This window comes from Athene cunicularia, assembly GCF_003259725.1.
Source record: "Athene cunicularia isolate RWA chromosome 9 unlocalized genomic scaffold, athCun1 chr9_part2, whole genome shotgun sequence".
Lineage (NCBI taxonomy): Eukaryota > Metazoa > Chordata > Aves > Strigiformes > Strigidae > Athene > Athene cunicularia.
This window is the reverse complement of record NW_020799111.1, coordinates 2,426,055-2,447,749: the sequence shown is the minus strand read 5'-3', so window position 1 is coordinate 2,447,749 and position 21,695 is coordinate 2,426,055. Positions and strand designations below refer to the sequence as shown.

General features: G+C 37.9%; 1 protein-coding gene across 3 annotated transcripts in view; it reads left to right on the top strand.

Annotated features, from left to right (window-relative positions):
* ARMC8 (armadillo repeat containing 8) overlaps positions 1–21,695 on the top strand; it is an 81,050-nt gene that overhangs the window by 15,505 nt on the left and 43,850 nt on the right. For 2 of the 3 annotated variants that reach the window (XM_026855485.1, XM_026855486.1), the window contains exons 3-5: positions 8–79; positions 16,991–17,133; positions 17,231–17,328. In XM_026855485.1, coding sequence (XP_026711286.1) covers positions 8–79; positions 16,991–17,133; positions 17,231–17,328 — 313 coding nt within the window. The remainder of the gene's footprint in view (positions 1–7; positions 80–16,990; positions 17,134–17,230; positions 17,329–21,695) is intronic. The other variant, XM_026855487.1, reaches the window with a different exon arrangement.

The window sequence follows — 21,695 nt, the reverse complement described above, 5'->3', positions numbered from 1 at the left end:
TTTACAGAGATATGAAAAATGCTGTAATTGGAAACAACAAACAAAAAGCCAACTTGATTGTTTTGGGAGCAGTTCCAAGGTATGTCCTTTGCTACTCTCCTTTTCACTGATTCACAACAGGTCTGGAATAATGATCCTTAGATCACAGGCACTTTTTTGTTTTAACTTTGATTGTAGTTGACTGCATACTTTAATGTAACAGAGACTTGAAATATCTGTTAAACTCATGTATTACAGAACAGGCTGTTGAGTAATGTTTTTAATTTAGAATTTCACAGAATTCTCTAAAGTAGTCTTGGTGATTATTTTTTTTATTAAACTTTTATCAGCTTGGGAATGAAATCTAATTTCCGACATTGATGATATTAATGATAGATGAAAGTGGTTGTATCTTAATCCTGTTCTTCAGCCAATTGCCGGGTGAGTTCACAACTGAAAATGTGTAAGGTTATGTTAAAAATATAATATTAAAATATTAAAAAACATCTGAGATAATTTGCTTGTCTTCTCCATCTGCTTCAGAGGATTAAAACTCATTGATCGTACTTTATTGCTGAATTATTGCTTCAGCTGATGTTAACAATTTCTGGATCCTGATTCCACTAGTACAAATTTAACAGGTAACTTTAGCTACTGGATTGCTCACTACAGCTTTCTTTTCACTGTTCTTCTCCTGCAGCTTGCTTTCACCCACAATTTGCAGCAATGGAGAAGGAAAACATTGAGCACTGCATTACATGTGCAAGCAGTATGGGACCCGCCTATGATCTTTTTGCTTAAATGGCAACTAGGTCCCAAAATGTCCTGCTTTGAGAAAGCTTCTTCTGGCTTGTCAAAAAATGTGTTTTATTTGCAGGGAATATCTTCTCATTACAGATTGAGTTTGTGTCAAGGACAGCCCTTTAAATTTTGTAGGGATTAGCTGTGGGGAAACCCCCTCTACAAAACCTGCTGAATTATCTTCCATTTTGACAAAATTTAAACAGGTGAAGAGAAGACTTCACGTGAGACGAAAAGATTGAAGTGGACATTTGTTGAAGATTATGCAAGGTTTAAGGCATTATTTTCAGTAACAGGCTCTAAGGGATTCTTGTGGCTACCATTGATTCTTGTGGTTCTCATTTTAAAAGCAACAGAATGTCTCCAACTTCCAGATCTAGAATCTGCCTGTTCTTAAATTTTGTAGGACTTCATGTTCCTTCAGTTATCATGCTTTCCACTGTTACTTGTTGTGTGCCCAATAATGAAAATCCAACAGGGTTTTTTTTCCTGTTGTTAATGCCTTCTGGCTGTGCAAGTAAATTGTATGGTTAATCTATAACCACAAATAAATGTCAGCATTTGGAAAATCTTATAAGGTAAACTATCACACTTGTCCTCATTTCAGTGCAAGTTATCCTCAAGTTATACCAGAGGTACAGATGAAGGTAAATTGGCTGGGGTTTTGTGAGAAAAGACAATTCTCACTGGCTAAGGCTTTAGAATTTCCTTAAGGTGTTGCAGACAGACTTAAATAGATTATAGACCATTTGGATTAGAGAACTCTTTCTGTTCTCTCTAACAGGGTGGTGGGAATTCATTGGCTTTTTTGACATGGGCGCTGAAGCCATTGGAGTATGGGAACCTTTGGAATTCCAGTCTGAAAGTCAAATCTTTGCCTCAATAAGAATAGGAGTAAGCAAGCTAGCATTCTTTGTTTTCAGTCTCCTCTGAAAAGTTAATGAGGAGAACAGTTTTCACAGAGCTAGATTACAGTCTCCCAAGGGAAGCTGATTCTTTTCTGTAATGGCACAGGGATTGTTAGAATTCTGCTGCTGCTGCTTTGTCCTGTGGTTCAACTTGTTATTTCTTGCTTCTTTCTTCTTTCCCAAGTTTTCTTCCAGCAAGCTTTCAGAAGAGACCCTTTAGACCCAAAGAACCCCTTCAGATTTCTGTCACTTAGTGGAAAACAGTATGTTCAAATATTAGAACAGACTCATATGAGGCTTGGAAACAAGTGTAGGAAGTGTCCTGTCTTTGAAATTGGGCCAAATACTGCCGGTAGGTATGAAGTATCCCTATTATTTTAAAATATTAGACTGCTGCTTGGTTGAAAAGAAATGCAAAATCCTTTGAAGATCTCCATACAGGAAGAAAATGCTGAGAGAGAATGGCTGAATCACTGTCATTTCTAGGCCAGTGGCCTCCTGAGTCCATGAGCTGACTGCTTAGTGGTGTCATCCTTAGAAAGGGAGATATAGTTATACCTTCAATGAAATTTCTTTTGTCCTTTTGAAGTTCAGTCTGACCTATGGTCACTTCTTGACCACTTGTTCTGAAGAGAGTGCTAAGAAAAAGTTGATTGAAGAAAGCTTGCAGAATTGCCATGTATGGACTGAAGAACTAAGAAGTGTTAAGAACCATACAAATGTGTACACAAACATGGTCCTAGATATTAAGAATATAAATGTAGCCAGCCTGTATGTGCATTTTGTTTCTTAAAAAACAATTTCCTGTATCTCTTCATCTCTGCAGAATGAGAGTTATTCCTTTACATTCTCATGAAATGCTGGCTGTAGGACCTCTGTCAGGACTGCAGAAATTTTACTTTTTGGAACTGCTACTTTGTAGTAGCAGTCCCAGAAAATAAAATTTCTAAAGGTCAGGGGGAAAAAAGATATTTGAATGCCATAATACCAAGTTCTTTCAGTGGCAGGCCAACATTAAACAAAAAATTAGCCTTGCCTGAAGATAACTTACTACTTGCACTATCCTTCAATTTTCTAGGGTTTTTTTTTTCTTTCTACCCTATGTAAGTGCTAGCAGAGAATGAGCAAGTCTGTACTAAACACTGGTGTGCTCCTTCACTTGACAGATTTATAGGAACAAATGCTGCAGCTCTTGTGCCTGTCAATGTCGGACACCTCTGCAGAGTCCAAGTTCAGTATTTAAAGCTGTTAGTTGCCCTTGCCTCCTAAGTCTCAGGAAAATGATTGGAGTCCTCAGTTCACATGTAAACTGTTCTTTTCTAAGTCATCTTCATAGGACTTCTGATGTAACAAAACAGTGTTCACTTAGTAGTAGTTAGGGTGTAGTCCTCCTATCTCCTAATTCTCTCAGCTGTAATCAAAGCCCCTTTCTGGTGGAGTTTATAATAGTCCAGAAAAACACTTGTTTACTGTGGAGTCCAGGCTGACAATCACGTTGTCATATTCATTCCACTTAATAACATCTAAGGCATAGGAGAACTAAAGACTCTCACTTCAGTGGTTACCACCCAGCTACCTTGCCATTCTTTGACATAACTTCAGAAGCCAGGTGGTCTGTCCCTGCCTGCTCTGCAGTACTCTTTCTGAATTCTGCAGTAAACAGTCTAAAGCCTCTGGCTTACAGAGATGGAATTGGAAGAGAAAAGTTCTCAGTGAAATGAACACAAGAGTAAGTTCTTGATAACTCTGGCAAGTCTGTGGACCGCTTTGTGATACCCTGAAAGATATGGCATTCAGTGGTTTGTAATCCAGTCAACAACTGGGCATTTCCAGCCTCTGACATATTTCCTGTGTTCCTCTTCCTTCATCTGGTGGATGGCAGAGCGTAGAGAAGGTAATGTTAAATTCCAGTCATCAGAGCATAGCTTTGTCTTCCTGTATGTTGTGGTTACCTGTTAAAGCACTGACCTGTGCTATTTTGTCAAAAATGTCAGCTGAATAGAGTTATTGCTTATCATTACTAATCATTACTGAGAGTTTAATATTTAAACAGTAATCCACCTCTAGAGCTAGTTTCTCATTAAGAGCTTCAGTTACTCCTTTGCTCCAAAATGAATATGGAGTTTTAAAAATCAGATCTTAAACCTAACCATCCAAGACCTTTAACAAAAATGTTAAATCATTCTTGTCACTTAGCAAAAATTATTTTCTAACTTCCAGCTGCTCATTCTACAGAGTCTTAAGGTAGTAAAGTCAGTTGTTTGGAGCTGTAGCATGGTAGTGTAGTTCTTCCCAAAGCTAAAGAGGTGCACCTCAGAGAACTTTATATAGTTAATTTTAACCTTTCCCGAAGTCACTTATTGGAGGTTCTCTTTAACTGTTGGAGTGTTTTTTTTATTTTTTAATTTCTTTGGAGCACATTTTAAATGACATGTAGAACAGCTGATGAACTCTTATCCATTCCATCACTTGAAATTTGAGTTTGACGAAGTATATTGTTAGGTTGTCTGTGGAAGTGAAAAGTAGTAAGTTGTCGGGATTTTAACTTGTTTCTAGGGCCATGAGCACACCAGCACAGACACCTATGTAATTTTATGTTTTAAATTATTGTTAAACATAATCAAATTGTTTCAGGCAGTGTTCTTTCAGAGTCTGCCAAAAAATGAGACTGCTACTTTGATAACTGTGTAACCTACTAATAAGATGAGAAGGTTCTGTTACATCTTAAAGTCTGTCAGCTAAGGAAAAGGATTTTATATAAGCTGGTGTCTACATTAAATACAAGAAAAGTATCCATAAAGAAGATTTTGCATGCAGTATTGTCTGGCAAATACTGGAAAAATGAAAACTGATGTACTGATAAGTAGAGGAATACCCGTATTTGTGACAGCATTTGAAACACTTGAGTATGTGCCTTTTGTTTCAGGATTTAAAAAGAAAACTCAGGTAGGATGGTTTTGCATAGCTCACAAGTATCTTGATCAGTTATTTGTTTAAATGCATGGTATTACCAATTTGTAGATGACCCACGATGTTGATACTTCATCCTGCATGGAGCTTAGCAGAAGAGTACCCTTGCATGTTGGATTCTTTCGTGCTGGGATACTGGCTGCTGGGAGAGCAGCTGCAGGACTGCAGGGTGAAAAACTACCCTGCTGCTTTCAGCTTTTCTTGGAGTTATTAAGATAACTACCAATGTTATCTGACATTTAATTGGTAGTTAAAACAGTTAATTTACTGTTTAAGTAGAAGATAAGTAACAAAGTTGCTATGTTTGGGTATTTAGGAGTAAAGAGGCTTGTGCATATAGCAAGTACTGCTTCAGTTTAACACCAGGAAAGTATGTATGTATGTCTGTGTCCTGGAAAGCTTGGCCTCATGGCTGGAATATTGAGCAACCCGCTCTATCTGATCCTACTTTGAGCAGTGGGTGGACCAGATGACCTCCAGAGGTCCCTTCCAACATCATCTGTTCTGTAATTCTGTAATACGATTTAATGAAGAACTGCTTTTATATGTTTAGTTTTTCCTTGGGGTTATCCTTGAACTCAGGCACTCACTCCAGAATTTCTTTTAATTAGTGTCTTTTATAATGCTACTCCTAAAGGACTTTAACTGTAGGAATGCAAGACAGAACCATCTCCTGTACAGACAGGATATGTTAGCACTGGCCTGAGTATTCAGCTCTAAATCCATTGTTAGTATAAAGAAACACCCCCTTACGAGGAGGGTATGGTTTCAATGAAAGTCTTAAGTCCTTAATTTATAGCTTTATATGCTGAAAGTATGCATGACATGTATTTTTGCAAGTATGTTGTGCATGATTCACGTGGTCATGCAAATCTCTTTAATTACTGACTGGTTAGGATCAGACACGTAGCAGTACTGAACCCATTGCTGTTCCAAAATGGTATTAGACAGAGGTTCTCTGAACCACCTTAGGAGGAGGTATGTACTGATCCATGAACCTGATCCTGAATTTTGGTAAAGATGGAACAGCATAGTAATGGATTAGGAGTTAACTTGCTTGGATCTGACATGACTTTTTCTTCTTTGTACCTGGAGCAGTAAAACTGTTGAACTGTTTCAGAGAGCAAACAGCCATCAGCTTTCACTACAGTCTAAGTCTGGGCTCCTGGTCACATGTGATTAGGCTTAGAAATTACAGCAGATAGTTTTTTGAATTTTCTAGTTTCTAATCTTAAGATATCTACCAAAAGAGTTCTCTTGTTGGAAAAGTTCTGGTATTGTGACGTGGCAAGGGCCAATGAATGGTGGAAACTGGTATGAGAAATATTTAACCTCTGTGTGGTTTTTTTTCCCCATTATCTGTGTAACTGATGGTAAATTATGTCTGCTGTTGACTCTTTTTGTGTCTGATGGTTTATTTACTTAGTTTCTTTGTTAAATAATTAAAAAAACCCCATAGTAGCTAGGGATTGGGTTTTTTGGTAAAGGATGAAGAATACTTCAGGGTTGCCAGTTTTGATTAATTATATAAACCCAGGATTTAATACAGTAGTAAAAATATGAAGAACTGCACCTTTCTACACACTTTCTTATGAGGAAAAGAGAGCAGCCAGTTACTTTCATGACATGGAAGAGGGAGAAGAAACCTCATTGTGGAAGATCTTACCCCTTTTATGGAAAGAGATGGTAACTCCTTCTAATTTGTCTGTGCAATGCCATTTGTTAAAGAGAGAATAAAACCCAAACCATTCTTAAGCATGACAGAATGAAGCATGTTGCAGTCGCTCCTGTGTGAAGAAAGATTTCTAGTATGAGGCCTATAGAATGAACAACTCTAGAAATGTTAGTGAAGTGACAAAAATGAAGCTGGCAGTGTTATTTTTTGTGTTTTGGGTGATAAACTGGACTTTGATATGCCAGATAGCCTGTCAATATGTGTGATAGAATCTTTGTTTCTAACAGGAATGAGCAGTGTTCAGAAAAAAGCTGTAAGAAACAGAAAAAAGCATAAATAATTTAAGCTCAAATAATTATGCTGATTTTGAGTATCAGATTTGAGTGTTATACCTTTTCATCCTAGACTTTAAATACTTACCAATAAAGGGATCAAAGTCTTTTTTTTACGATAGTGAAATTGCATTTTACGGAAGACTAGGAATCTCTTATGTTTCCTGTGGTCAGCTGATATTCTGGAGAACAAGATTTTTTAAAACTGGAAAACATTATTTCTGAAGAAGAGTTGGTTTGATTGATCTAATCAGCCATAAGTCTATGAGCAATCATGATATGAATTCTTTTGGCACAAGATGTCTCAGAGCTGTAGAAGAAAGTGGTGTATGTCTCTTCTCCAGAAGTGATGCACAAATAATTACGATCTTCTTAGCTTGTTACATCTTTTATAAAGTAGTTTTCGACAAGATTGTGTCCAAAGCCAGAAAATACTAGGATATACTCAAGTTCCAATCTCCAGTTTGCCTCACAGTGTTGGTGGTACCTTTTCAACTTGATCTGTTTCAGTGGGAAAGTATTTGCAAGCACAGCACAAATGTGTGATTGATGGAGTTGGGGGGTTTTGTGGTTTACTAAAGAGTTGCTGAATATGCAACATGCTAGCACCTTGTTGTCCTGATGCTACCTTCCATTTTACACATAATCTGATGAAGTGATAACTGAGGTTCAGATGGACCTTCAAGCTTCATGCCTGTGTTTTGAGCTTTTTTTTCTTTGTTTTTGCTGGGCATCTTTTTTCTCTGGAGTATTTCTGAAGTAATCTTGTCCCTAATCCCTCAGTGCTCAGTAGCAACTCCTTTCTTGCTTTCCTTTGTCTGAAAACTTTTGTTGGTGAAAGTCCAAGCTTTGTGACTTGCATGTCCTTTTTCTATTGTCTTTGGATTAGAATTTTGTTGCACTAGTGAAAGTGCCTTTGGTCGCTCTGCAAGCATTGTATGTAAAGGAGCAGGTGAAAAGCCAAGTTGATTTAATAGGTCTCTTCCTCTCACAAAGGGTTAACTCACAGAGCCCTCCCTCAATGCATCTGGTCATATCCTACTGCCACTTCTTGTGTTGATATTTGTATGACTACACAGAAAACTGCTTCAGCTCAATAATCACAGGAAAACTAACTTTCACAAAGAAGCAAGTGTTGTTCTGTTGAGTTAAAAAAAATGGACAGATGAGCACAGACATAGGAGAGAGCAAGACTGCCCCATAGTAATAGAGAAATGTGTGTGTATCTGCACCTTGCAGTGTCAAAAGGCTGCTGGTGGTGACAATGTAATAACTCTCCACCAATGGAAGTATTGAAAGACAAGTGAGACAGTAATGATTTAATGATTGATGCTGCCTTGGAGCAAGATCAGTGACTAGAAGATCTGTCAAGATCCCTTACAGTTCCGGTTCTGTGGTCGTTGGTTCCCACCTCCTAAATTGGCTGCTGACTACAGATGTAAGGGTGATCTCCAGATTAATTTGTAGTGCATGGCCACTGCTGATGGTATTAATAAGATGTGTACAAGTTATCAATTATGCACATCTTCTGAAATGTTGATGATCTCTGGCATGTTAGCAGCTCTTTTTTTTTTTTTGAGAACTTGGACAGTACTTTTGGACATAGTATTACTAGGTCTGTCACACAGATTAATGAGGTGTTTTGTCCACACTTGGACACACTTACAAGGGCAAGGCACAGTTGTTTCCTTATGCCTTGTTCTGTTGTTGGCTGCGCTTTGCGTTGGGATTTTCTGTGTCATGTACTCCCTAGGGTAGGGATCGGTGCCCAGACCTAGTGGTTTGCGCACTTAGGTGAAGTAGCTTCATCTGCAGTGCTGGAATTTGTAAAGGTTTCCTTTGCTCTAGAGTGGTGACAGAGGTAGAAGGCAGAGGCCCTAATGAGCCTCCTTTGTGATTGTCCTTGCTTTTTTCTTCAAAGCCAGTCAGGAGTCAGGGCCCGTTCACGTAATTATGTGTCTCTATGAGGAATAACCCTCACCAAGAGGGTTATTTATCACAGGAATAAGGATTCTTCTAGTGCTATAAAATATTTGAGCCTGTGTCACACTAAACTGAATCAGCGTAATTCACTGTGTAGTTAAAAAGTTTTGCATGTTTTTAGTGTAAATTTATCTCTGTTGGGCTTCGGGGGTTGTGTGTTGATCTCATGTATTCTAGTATAAATAGCTGCAAAGAAAGGATATATTTATTTTTTGCTAAATGGCTTGTGGAGTGGTCTTGGGGAAACAACAATAAATGTAACTCACAGGCTGCAGATTTGACAGTGCTAATGCACTTGGACATGGGCTTTTTTATCTGGTAACAGAAAGGGGAGCTGTACTGGAGCAACTTCAGTATCCTTCAAGTTACTCTAACAGTGTGCATGTGAACAACTTTTAGAGAGCTGGTAGCACCTTGGGATAAGAACTAGGAAGAGGGCTAGCAGAGTGTTACATTCTGAATGAAAGTATTCATGTTATAAAAAGGTGAATCAGACTGCGTGCTCAGCATAGACTAGCAAGAGTTATTTTCCAGTAAACTGATTATTAAAGAGAAAGATGAGGAAAAACCATCTTAGTCCTTATTTACTGTCACATGAAAAGTGTTGTGTGGTTTGTTGTTTTTTTTTTTTAATTCAGACCTCTTACAGCTCAGTAGATATTACAGTGCTGCAACACTGGATTTAGTTAGGGGAACAAAAATCATATTGGATGCAAGTCATGTGATGTATATAGAACAAATCATAGAATATTAATGTAGGTGAAGATATCTAAGCATTAGAATAAGGTTTTTAGATCTCTAAGCTGAGATTCCTTTGCAGCTTACTTCCCTACTGCTGGCAGCACTATAGGACTGTAGAAGTGGAAGGGTGTTTTTCTCTGTAATCTACATGTCAGTGGAGTGCTTGTGTTACCATCTCCTTTACAGGTATTAAGTAGTTGGAACATTTTCAGTAGTATAGTTCAAAGCTGAGTCCTACCATTTCATGACTTGTTTTTTTAAAAAAACTGACAGGTACTATTTGCTTTGTATGAAAATGATCAGAAGTAGTTATTTTTGCTGTGTAGATATTTTTGGCTTGGTAGTAGACCAGGCTTCTTGAAATCAAACTTTTGGAGGGTTTGAATTAATTTGTTGCTTCCAGAAGTCAGAGTGACATCTCAGTTCAGGATACATTTCTTTGACTAACAGTCATAAAAATTGCTCGGATATTTTGAGTCCTTGTGTGTAAGAATCCATAACTTTAATTTGTTACTTGAGATATTTTACAGAAATTTTTCTGTGTACTTTTAAAATAATGAGTTCATGCTTTGGAAAATTCTGTGGCCAGTGATTGCTTCCTGTTACACTGTTTGCAAAGTAATGCTTAATATGCATTGAAAGGAGCAGTTATTTAAAAATTGTATGTTGTCATATCTTGTTTGATCTATTCTCATACTTCAGTTTGGGATTGATGCTGACTGGGACTTCCCACATGTTCAGAGATGGCTTTCTACATGTGCATTAACTTTTTATTCAGTGTTCTGTAAAGTGACAGTGAATAGTATATCATGGCAGTACCTTCATCTGTATATTCATCACATGTTTCCATGGTATAGTTTTCAGGCCTTCTTGCAATGGACTGTAAGACAAGCATCTTCCAAGGTAGAACAAGAAATCATGATTATTCCAGTGAATAGTGCATTCACCTGTTTTGCAAGGGGACTAATAATAAATATTCAGATAATCATGATTGAATTAAAGTTCTAGTTTAATAGAAGGTATCTTTAAGATTCATGGTACTATAACTTGGAACTGTTACCCTGAGCTCTTTTTTTCCACATATACCTGCTTATGGAGCTTGATGAAGTGCTGAAAATGTTGTTTTTATAACAGCTGTTTCATCTTCTTCCCAGGTATTTTAAGAACTTCAGAGATTTTTGTGACAACCTGTGAGATGGAATGTCAAAGATTAAATTTCTGTTAATTTTAGCTAACTGTGAGATTTGTGAGACTTGGACTGATGAGGTCTGAATCATACAAGTCTGCCTTAGTGTGCACAACTCAATTCACCACACCCATCTGAATAATCTTCAAAAGAAAAGAAAATCTGAAGTGTTTATCTTCCTTGCTAAACCATGGTAGTTACCATTTGTTCAGCAGCTACTTTCCTTGAAAGTTTTCTGCTTCATCTAGAATACTGTGTGTCTTTCCTAGATGAATCCCTATCAGTTGTTCAAAATCCATCATGCCTCTAGCTGACCTTATTTTTTGTTTCTAGGCATAGTTGTTCATGAAGATCGTTAAAAGTATCTCTCTGGATGGATTTACTGTCCCAACTCATTTAGATATGACTGCCTGGATACTATTACTGACATCTGAGAGAGAGGCTTTAATGAGTTAATTGTTCCTAGAAGTGCAGGGACAAATGGAAGAAACTGTATTCCATATAAACGTTAGATGAAAGTATCTTAGGGAAACCTTCTAGAAGCTTGAAAAAGTCCAAATATTGTGTTTTAAACTATTTAGCATCAAAATTTGGAGTAATGTTCATGAAGATGTGGCAAGATATTTCCATTAACTTTATTTCATTTCCTGTCTCATTGTAATGAGCTTTACTGCAGGATCAAAGGCTGAAACGTGAGTCAGCATGAACATTAATGCCTTTTTGCTGATTTTGAGTATCTGTTCTGTGCTGTCCTGAAGCTCTCGGGCTCTACAAAAGTGGGTTGCTGTGGTTCTAGCAGAGCCTTATTCCAGTGTTTCTGCAGGTTTGGTAGAAGTTGAATGGCTGGCTGATAAGGGGTAAAGCTGGAGACAGGGGATCCAGGTTAAGCAGGGTCATAGCGTTCTTAAAAAATGTGGACTATGAACAAGTGCCTCTAATTTTTTTTTTACATTTTCAGAATCCAAATTCTGACCTTCTCTCTATCCCCTGCATGTACATGCCATTTTTCTACCCTTTTATCCTTTTTAATATTAATACATGGGAGAAATGTATTGCAAACATCTTTGCTGAATTTGTCTATGCTAGTCCCTGGAACCATGAAAGCAGTCCAGGATGTACAGTAGTGTGCTGTCCCTGTGTTTCTTGTGACAGTGGAAAGATGTGGGCTTTGTCCTAGATGTTTAACAGTACCTTATTAATGCATAGTTTCATCTTTATCAATTATATGAGTTCTCTTCATGTGAAACTATTCATAATTTTATAGTTTGCCATTTAACTATTTAATTTTCAATGTTACTTGGTGTCAGTTTTTTCTTTTAAAGAAATAAATAGAAAATGTTATAATATGGATGTCTGTATCTGTGGAAAACCTAATCTGAACTGCAAGTATATTTTAAAGATCTAGGAAAGGATATTATTAATATTTTTAAAACTTGCTATATGTGAAATCTGAACTAAAATTTTCATCTTCTATTATAAAGCTCTATTATAAAGCTTCGTTAATGATTTCTATTTTAAGCACATAGACTAGATTATAGTTGGTGTGTTTCATTTTCTCTCTAACATATCTGTAACATCTGTTCTGAGTGCAGAGTGTTAATGGGAAAGAAAATAGCAATTATTTTATTTGGAAGAGGGCATCCATCAGAACTTAAGTGCTTTTCCATTTTGTAAAAATGCCTTTTTTTAAAAAAAAAAAAAAAAAAAAAAAAAAGTGGTTTAGGACATGACATTGAGGTGCTGGAGTGTGTCCAAAGGAGAGCAACGAAGCTGGTAAGGCCTAGAGCACAAGTCCTGAGAGGAGCGGCTGAGGGCACTGGGGTGGTTTAGCCTGGAGAAAAAGGAGGCTCAGGGAAAAACCTTATTGCTCTCTACAGCCACCTGAAAGGAGATTGTAGCGAGGTGGGTGTCAGTCTCTTCTCCCAAGTAACAAGCGATAGGACAAGAGGAGATGGCCTCAAGTTGTACCAGGGGAGGTTAAGATTGGATATTGGGAAAAATCTATTCACCAGAAAAGTTGTCAAGCACTGGAACAGGCTGCCCAGGGAAGTGGCTGAGTCACCATCCCTGGAGATATTTAAATGATATTTAAAAGTGTAGATGTGGCGCTTAGGGACGTGGTTTAGTGGTAGACTTGGCAGTGTAAACGGTTGGACTCGATCTTCAAGCTCTTTTCCAGTGTAAATGATTCTATGACTGGATGTTTCTGGATACAAGGAATAGATTATTTATTGAAGTGCTTAATAATCGGAGAAGGCTATTGGTGTAATTTGTACAGGGAAGATGCATCTCAGAGGAGGTTTTCCAGATTTCATATTGAAAATAGAAGGAAATATTCTTGCATTTCTGAATTGATGTCTAGGTTATTGAAAGCTAATTAAAAAAAGGTGACTGTGTTTGACATTTTCTAATTACTAATTAGATCCATATTTCCGAACACTTAAATCACAGGACTCTCCTAGTATTTCCCAGACAATCCCATGTCTGAAAAGTTTATTGAAGGGCTTGCTAAGCTTTTTAAAAAGATAATCAGTGAAAGGATTGGTGTAGTCTTGATCCTTGTTTTTAGAGTTTTTTGTTGGTTGGGGTGTGGAGGGGGCTTGGGGATCTTAAATCATCTAATCTAAGAATAGGTATTTTTCTGTGACAGTACTCCTTCAGATAATTCTGAACTGAAACTCAGCATATCTCCAAGTTAGCAGTGGTCAGCAATAGTGTGTGAGGCCTTTCTCGCAGGAAGGGGACAGATGCTAATTGACTTTGCCCCAGCGCTCTTGAAACATATTACCCAGTTTAGCCCGTAAAACAAAATTCAATTTAAAACATGCTGTCAAAACACTTGTCTTGGGGTATGGTTGAAGATTTAGGGAAGCCTTTTATTCCCACTTTGGAAGTTGCTTTATGTTGCTTGCTGGCATGTTTGTTCTGTACATGCAGAGTTAAACTGCATGTGTCAGTTTTATGTTCCTGCATTGTAAATAGATCTAGTTACTGCAGTGTAGGTATGGATGAGCCTGGATGTGTCCTTACAGATACCATCACTGAAGGACTCTAACACTAAAGCATTTGAAGGAACAGACTGAGAAAGCATAGTGAAAACACTAGGAATCAAGTGCCTTAAGTCTTACTAAAATTACTATGTCACACAGAGTATCATTAAAAATAATTCTAAAAAGTAACTTTTAATAAACTACTTATATCTCAAGCTAAATTGTTTTGACGACAGACTTAAAACTTTGTACTCTACTCCTCATGCAGAGGTGAAAACTTGTGTGTATGTTGTTGCTGATTTCTGCTCTTGACTGATCTGGGTTGCTGTCAGTATGTTTTCGAAATTGCTAACTCTTTAAAGTGCAATCTTTCAGCTTGTTTTTTAAATACCGGGGAGGAAAAAAAAAAAAGTTTAAATTTTTTGCTGTGAAATAGTGATACGGGTTACAGAAGACACATAATGGGTTTCTAGTGGTGGAGTTACAAATAGAACATGTTGAAAACTGTTCTGCGATTTTAGCTTACAAAATGTGTGTGTATAAGGTAGAAGGGTCAAGAAAAGTCTTTGGTGTTAAATAAGATAGCTGTACAGGTTACTGCAGTAAGTTAATTTATCTTCTGATATACTCATGGTAATTCCTGTCAAATTATTTTCTACAATAAGGGATTTTTCTTGGCAATTAGCAAATGTCAGTCAGAACAATAGATGAGATGGCATTTTCTATATTAGTAAAGTGATTTTCTGCTCAGTATCCACAAAAAACTGAATGAACATCTTTTCAAGGATACTTTTCAGGCAGGATCACTCAGGGCATTTGTACATTACCAAAGAAGCTGCTGCTTCTGTGTATCCTTACCTGATCTAGAAGGCAGAGAACAAAACAGCTGTCTATAAAGAAGTAATAGTAATGTAAGGTTATTTTATCTCATTTGGATTAGAATTGAAAGGCTTTTTTTCCTTTGTGATGCTTTTGCATAACACTGTTTATGTATTTTGTTGCTTTTGTAGTCTTTCAGAAACAGCACTAATCTTTACTTTGAATGTAGTGCAGCTGATACTTCAAAGAATACAGTACCAGAATTTGTAGCTTTAGAAACATGTAATTTAATTGTCTTAAGTATTATTTTTGTTCCTTTTCCAGAAGCCAATAGTATAGGTATGGTTCATTTTGAGTTTGCACAAATGATGTGTGAGATATGCTGAGGCTTTTTTACATACCTTGCTCTGTCGGTATTAAAGGGGCCTACAGTAAAAGGAAGAACAAACATCAGATCAACCTCACTGAGCCATGTGGACTTTCTGGGATAATTACCTGGTCGCTGTAGGAAATGAGAATTACACGGATTATAGGATAATAGGTATGCAATACTAAAGAGGTGGAGATTAGTCAGAATAGATTTATACAAGAAATGAGAAGTAATTTCCAAACATTAGGAATATGTGGTCTTTCAGATGAAACAGGTAAGCGGGGACAAAGAACCTGGATGCCTTTGATAAATCTGTGGAAGGTGTGGATTAAAGAAAACAGCAATGGTTGTAGAAATCTTTGCCATTCTGAATTTATGCCAGTCTGATCCTTTGACTGCAAAAGAAGTTGAAAGGAGAAAAGATACCTGTGCTTTTGGGGTTGCTTGCCTTTCACACGTAAATTTTGTGCCCCATTTCAACTGTTTTGTTTGTATTCAGGAAGAAAGTGTATTTAATCTCCTTAGTATGTGTGTTTTGGAGCTTTTTTGCATTATGAGATTAGCCACATCTCAAAAAGAGTACCCCCGTGTTTTGAGTGATAACTAGTATATCTCTTCACTTTCTGGCTGCTGTCAAACCTGTGTTTAGAGTAAAGCAGATTCCTAGCAGATTTGCAATCAGAAAAAATTTAATCTGAATAAATTATTAGGGAATACTGGGGGATTATTTTGCTGCTGTTCTCCAAAAGCTTGGTGAATTATCTGCTGTTTGGGATAGTCTGGATTTTGTTATAAATGTGCTGCTTCTAGGTATTGAAGAGACCAAGGGTCTCATAGCTTTCTTCATGATATGCTATAGTTATGTCTGTTGGCCTACTTCAGGTTTCAAATGTAGGGGATTCTAAGAAGCAATTTTTGCCTTTTATAATTGGGAAACATTTGGTACTCTTTTGTGTTACTGTCTGTTGTGAGGCTGCTTGCAGTTCCCTTCGTGGCCTTTTCTAGACCAAGGGACCTAAATTGCGCTTAGTTACTGTGTTTCCAGTTATTTTTTCCCTTGCCTTTGATTTAGGAAGTCAGGTTTTGGGCATTTTGTTCAGGGAGCCATTTACTGGAGCAACTACTTCTGTCCCCTTCAGCAGTGGTGTAGATGCTGGCTTTTAGCTCCTTTTTGCTCCTAGAGAAGGCTTTAGGAGAGACCTTTTAGAACTGGACAGTTAGTAAATTGATAGTATTTCTGTCTTAGCTCAGTGAATCTAGACAAGTGACTGTGTATGTTGCATGTACAGAGAGAATTGTATCTCAGTGTCCAAGTTGTCTTACCTGTTACAGTTTTGCTCAGACTTGTAATGTGGGAGCCCTTCATTAAATGACTTGCATCTTAAGCTTATAAACCATGTGAATCTTAAAGTGATTATGTTCCCTGCTGATGTGAGGTAGGATTCTGGTTGCTATCTGGGCTCTTTGTGTGACTCGAGTTTAGACTGAAAGTGTTCGATGACCTCTGCTGTGATTCAGGTGCTACTGATGTAATTTAAAATACATTCAAAGGGGATCATAGATATCTCAATACCTAAAGAATATATAAAGAATCCATACTGATTGAGACTCAAGGTATACATTTGCCAAGATGTGTTTTAGGCTTGAAGTCACCTTTTTTAGCTACAATTCAGCTGGCTTCCTGCACATAAAACTTTTCTGGGCTTTCTTTATGTTCATATATGATCATTTCTCAATGTTCAAAATACAGATTACTCTCAGCCCCCAGGTTTGGCTTGATGATGGAATTATTTTGCAACCATGACCTGGAAGAAGTCACTGCCAAAGATAACAACCATCACGATAGCAGTAATCATGTCCCTAGGTATTAGAGGAGATGCATGAGGTTCCCTTTCCCGCTGATGTCAAACTGCAGACTCATTTCCTTTAATTGAAATTTGGGATCTTCCTGGTGTCCTGAAAGACATCATCCTGGATATCAGTACTGTGACGTTACATTTTTAGAAAAAACAATGTGGGTTTTTTTTACCATAAAAGTGAGTAAAACCTTTGTAGGAACACTGTGTAAAAAGGTTCTTATAATTAAAATGTTCATCTTACTCTTTTGTTCAGTCTTCATCTTTATGTTAAGGACTTCATCATCATCTTCTAGCAGTATCCAGATATAATTTTATTTTACTACACTTAGAAGTTCTCATCTGTGTGAATTTTCCTCTAAAAATAATTGTATTTTCAGGTTGCTGTATTTACTTCAGCAAGAAACCTCCAGCACAGAACTAAGAACAGAATGCGCAGTGGTCCTCGGAAGCCTTGCAATGGGTACAGAGAATAATGTCAAATCCCTACTAGACTGCCATATTATTCCAGCCTTATTGCAAGGTACTTTCCATTAATGGATCTGTTAGTAAATGTTCCTAAAGTACTAAAATAAGCAAAGATAATGAAACTGAATAGTAGTTTTTGTCTATATTTATAGGATTACTGTCACCAGATTTGAAGTTTATTGAGGCTTGCCTGCGATGTCTCCGTACCATTTTCATCAGTCCTGTAACTCCAGAGGATCTACTATACACAGTAAGTTGTAAGGAGATTATTATGTCCTTTTAAAAGCTGTTGGAAGTGAAAGGTCTTGTCTACAGTACTAGTGAGGACTTGTTTGATCAACAGTTTTAGCATTTCTCACCTACCTGGCTCAGCTAACATTTATAGCAATACTTGATACATGATAGTTGACAAGATAGCACACTGATAAAGAAAAAAACTAAAATTTTCAGTCTTGTGTACAATCTTAAGGAGTAAAAACTGTCTCTAAATGTTATTTACAGGCATCATTATCAGAGTTATATTGGCAGAAGTTAGGTTCTGAAACCTAAAATTTTATCCAACGCTGTCTTCCCGCTCTGGATGTGAGGGTACTTGCTTAGTTTTCACACTTTGTATGGAAGAGATTTACCTCCAGAATTTCTCTGCTTTTAATTAATATATGTGTGATTTAGATTTAACTGACAGGAAGTTAGAAAATGTCTTCCACCATTGCTATAATCTTGAGTTCAGCTTGGAGCATGTAAGCAATAAGGCTCTTGGTGCTGCCCTTGTTAAGGTGACTGGGCAAAGCCATTGCCATGGAGCCCTGTCTGAAGGTGGTGCTGTCTCTTGGCAGCTTAAGCACAGAAGACCTTGCCCAAACTCAGTCACTGTCTCTTACTTGGGAAGAAGAGAAAGAAGGGTTTGCACTCTTCCCTCCTCCTTTGTGCCAGTGTAAGGGCTGAGGGAGGCTGTGGCATGAGAACTGTACTGTACCAGCAGTCTCTCTCTGCCAGGAGAAGGGTAGCACTGCAGCAGTCTGGCTGGAGCTCACCGAGCAGGTTGGATTTCTGAGAGTAACCGGGAGCCCACAGTGCTGACCACTCTGGTCCACCACTCAAAGGGATGACTCTTGCTTCCTGAGGAAGACTTGATGCTTGCAGAAAAGGGCACAGCTGGCCTCTGATTTCATACTTTCTCTATGGTTTGGGTGTCTCTGTCAGTACTAGAGACTATTTCTGTGTGTTAACAGTCCTCAACAGATTTGGTTTATTACTTTTGTCTAGTTGTTATGCAGTGCTGTAATGATGTCTATTTTGTTCTTTATTCCTTTTATGATTTCTTACATTACCATTCCAGAAATAGGTATGTAAACTTGTTTTCTAGGGGCTTAATTTTACCGTACACCTATTTGAATTTCATCTGCTAGTTAGTTCATCTCATGAAGTCTTTCTGCAGCTCTTTACAGCTTCCCCTTGTATTTAGTATGTGTAGATAATCAGCCAGCTTTGTCTTCCATTGTTCACTGCCTTTTTTCCAGTTGTTTTTTGTTTGTTCAGCAAGGAAACCCTCAGTGCAGATTGTATGTGTGACCACTGAAGGCACCTCTCCTGAGTGATCTGAGAGTTTCCTCTTTGTGTGTCTGTTCCTTCCTTTGACTCCACTTTATGCTCCCAGATTCCGCCACGGTGGCCTCTAATTGCAGGGGCATCTGCTTCCTGCTCTCAGCATCCAAAGTCAGGACTTAAGATCATCGTCTCCATTAATAATCCATACCTCTTCCTTGGGATCAGTGCTCAGTAGAGACTGTTAATTGCTCTCTATTTGGAGGAGAGATTTGCTATCTTGAAGGGAGAGGAAGTGGAAGAGTATGTACAGAAATGTGAAAGAACCGATATAACATCTAAATTGCCACTAACGTTGGGGGAACAATATACCTAAAATACTGGATTTTCTGTATCATCCTTTCTCAGCTGCACAACAGTGACATGAAAACTGCTACACCATTCCTTATTCAGGAAAATGTGATAGTCCTTAACCATAGCTATGGGAACAATCATCTGGTGAGGGTGCCCTTGTTCTTTAGTTTGAACTGTAATACCCATTTTCCAATCTCCCATTCCAGTTGGACACCTGAAAGTTAAATTCTTTATGACTCTGCTTAAGGTCCTATTTCTGCAAGTCAGCTTCTTTGCTTCTCTTGTGGGAATACCCAAAACCCATGCTTTGAAAAGTACTAAATGTAGATCCTTTAGAAAGGAGATGGTTTTTGTATTTCTTGGAAGGTGCTAGCCACAACCCTCACTCTGCAAACTGTGTTTCACAAGACAGAGGTTGAGGAGTTGTCTTTGCAATTAAAGTAGTAATTATGGGCCTAATCAATACTTTATGGCAGATACTTTTCCAACATTAAGAGTAACAGGAAGAATTTAAAGTTCTCGTTTAGCCACCCTGCTCCCTCTTTGTTTCTGATCACAGCAGCTCCAGGGAGACTGTCACCATTTCCAGGTAGCTTCAGATCTTGAATGAATGAAAGAGCTTATTCACCAGCCTCTCAAGTTCTGCCTTTATCAGGTCCTATTTTGAAAGGTAAGAAATTAAGTTTGTCAATGGCTTTTCATTCTTTTCCAGCAGTTCTGGAGAAGACTTCTGAAAAGTTAGTTCCTGAGTTGTATCTAAGATAGCAGTTTTCCCCAGCATTTCTTTGCAGTTTGATTGCATGGAGGATGCTGTCTCTCAGACCTTGGCCAGGACTATTTCCAGGACAAGGAATTAGGCCTTAGCTTTGTGTCTCCAGGGATGTTACAGTCACTCTAGAGGTTTTGGAAGACCTTGCACTAAAGATCCAGGATACACAAGTTCTTTGAAGAGAGCTTTTTAAAGGGCTTTAAAAATATTTCTTTCTGTTTGTCTGGGAGAAAAAAACCACAAAATTTCTTTCTAAAAACAAAACCAAAAAAACACCGCATGTAACCTGAATTTCTCCCAGCAAAAATACTAGGTGTCTGAAACTGTCTTTCCTCTTGAACCTTTCCTTATAGACAGGTGCTTAAAGGATAAACTGCTGGCAGTTTTGAGCAATTATATTCAGTTCTAAAGACAAAGTAGTTCTTTAGAGGTGGAAACATTTGGGCTATTTCCTCTAGCAACTTAGGACTGGTACTGAGGAAACATGAAGACCATATGTGTGTTCAGCTGAACGGACACTGAGCTCTCAAAAAGGGGCAAGGCTTTTAGTGTCTCATACAGAGATCTTGGAGCAAGTGTGGTGCAGAACAGTGAGCTGTATCCAGACCTGCTGTGCCAGGTAAATGCATCCTGGGGAGACTGCCTTCACGGGAAGGTTGAAGGCTTTGGTGCTGAGACTGATTTAGTGACCATCTTGCAAATGGAAGTTAGGAATGTTGTGAAGTACCCGGGTGGGTGAGAGATCTTTTGAGATGCAGACAACTCTAAATTGTAAGATTATATTTGGCAGTGTTTTGTACAACTGAAGTAGCCAGCTCAATGTGGCTGGGTAGGTTTTGACTTGTTGAATAGATTCAAGCACTAAGTCAAATCCAGTCTTACTTGCTAGCCTGTGGCTTCAGCTCTTGCTATTCTACTTAAAACAAAAAGAATGGATTCAGTGGCAGAAAACCTTTCCAGCCCATGAAGGCATCCTGCATGTTTCCTTACAGATGTTCTCAGTTGTGATCCCATTTTCCTTCCTCAGTGGGACCTAATAGAATTTTATTGAGAAATTGCTATCTGTGGCTACTGTGCCGGTCTTGAAATAAGAGGCAGGTAGCAGGTGAAATCTCTGCTGTGAATGAGTCTGTCCTTATAGGAAGCTTGGAGAATGGAGGCACTGCAGCAGGGTGAGGTTCTCCCTGCTGCTGAGACAATGAGGAAGGAAGTTTCAGAAATCTCACTTTTTCCAGCTTAATTGAGATAGTAATATTAAGTGAAAGGCATTGTTGTTGAGGTTTGAGATGGAAAACCTATTGTCACCTGCTGATCAACCAGGCTTGATGAAGGGGAGGAGGAACAATTCAGAGGACAAGGCTAGCAGGACAGAGCAGGGTATGTTACACTAACAGACAGATATTCAACAAGCAGTGAAACCACACTAAAGTGTATGCGTGTTCCATCATGGCTCAGTAATACATAGCTATTAAAGGAGTAATCTAGGTCATTTTCTAATGCCTTACTCCTTTCATTCCTCCTGAGCCAGTGCAGCAAGGCTAAATACTCTCTAATCTGAACTATTTCTTAAAAATGAGAATTGTAAAATAATGAATTGTAGCTTAGAGAGCTTCAATTTAAGTTACTTGGATGACTATAAGAATTTAAGTTCTCTGACTGGGAAAAAAGAATAATAATCATCTGCTACAAAGAAATATTTAAGAACAGATCTTGCAAATTCTGTTTTAAAGTTAAAAAGGAATATGAAGAAAGTAGGTATTGAGAAAGAAAGTATATATGAAATAAAGTAGGTATTGGGATCTAGCAGGTAAATGCAACTCTGTTAATTTTGTTATCATACATGTGTTGTATAAATATTTTTTTCAGAAATTGCCTGGAACTAGTCTTCATTAGCAGTCAACATTTTAATGGATTTGTCAATCTTATTGTTTTAACTACAAATTACAAAT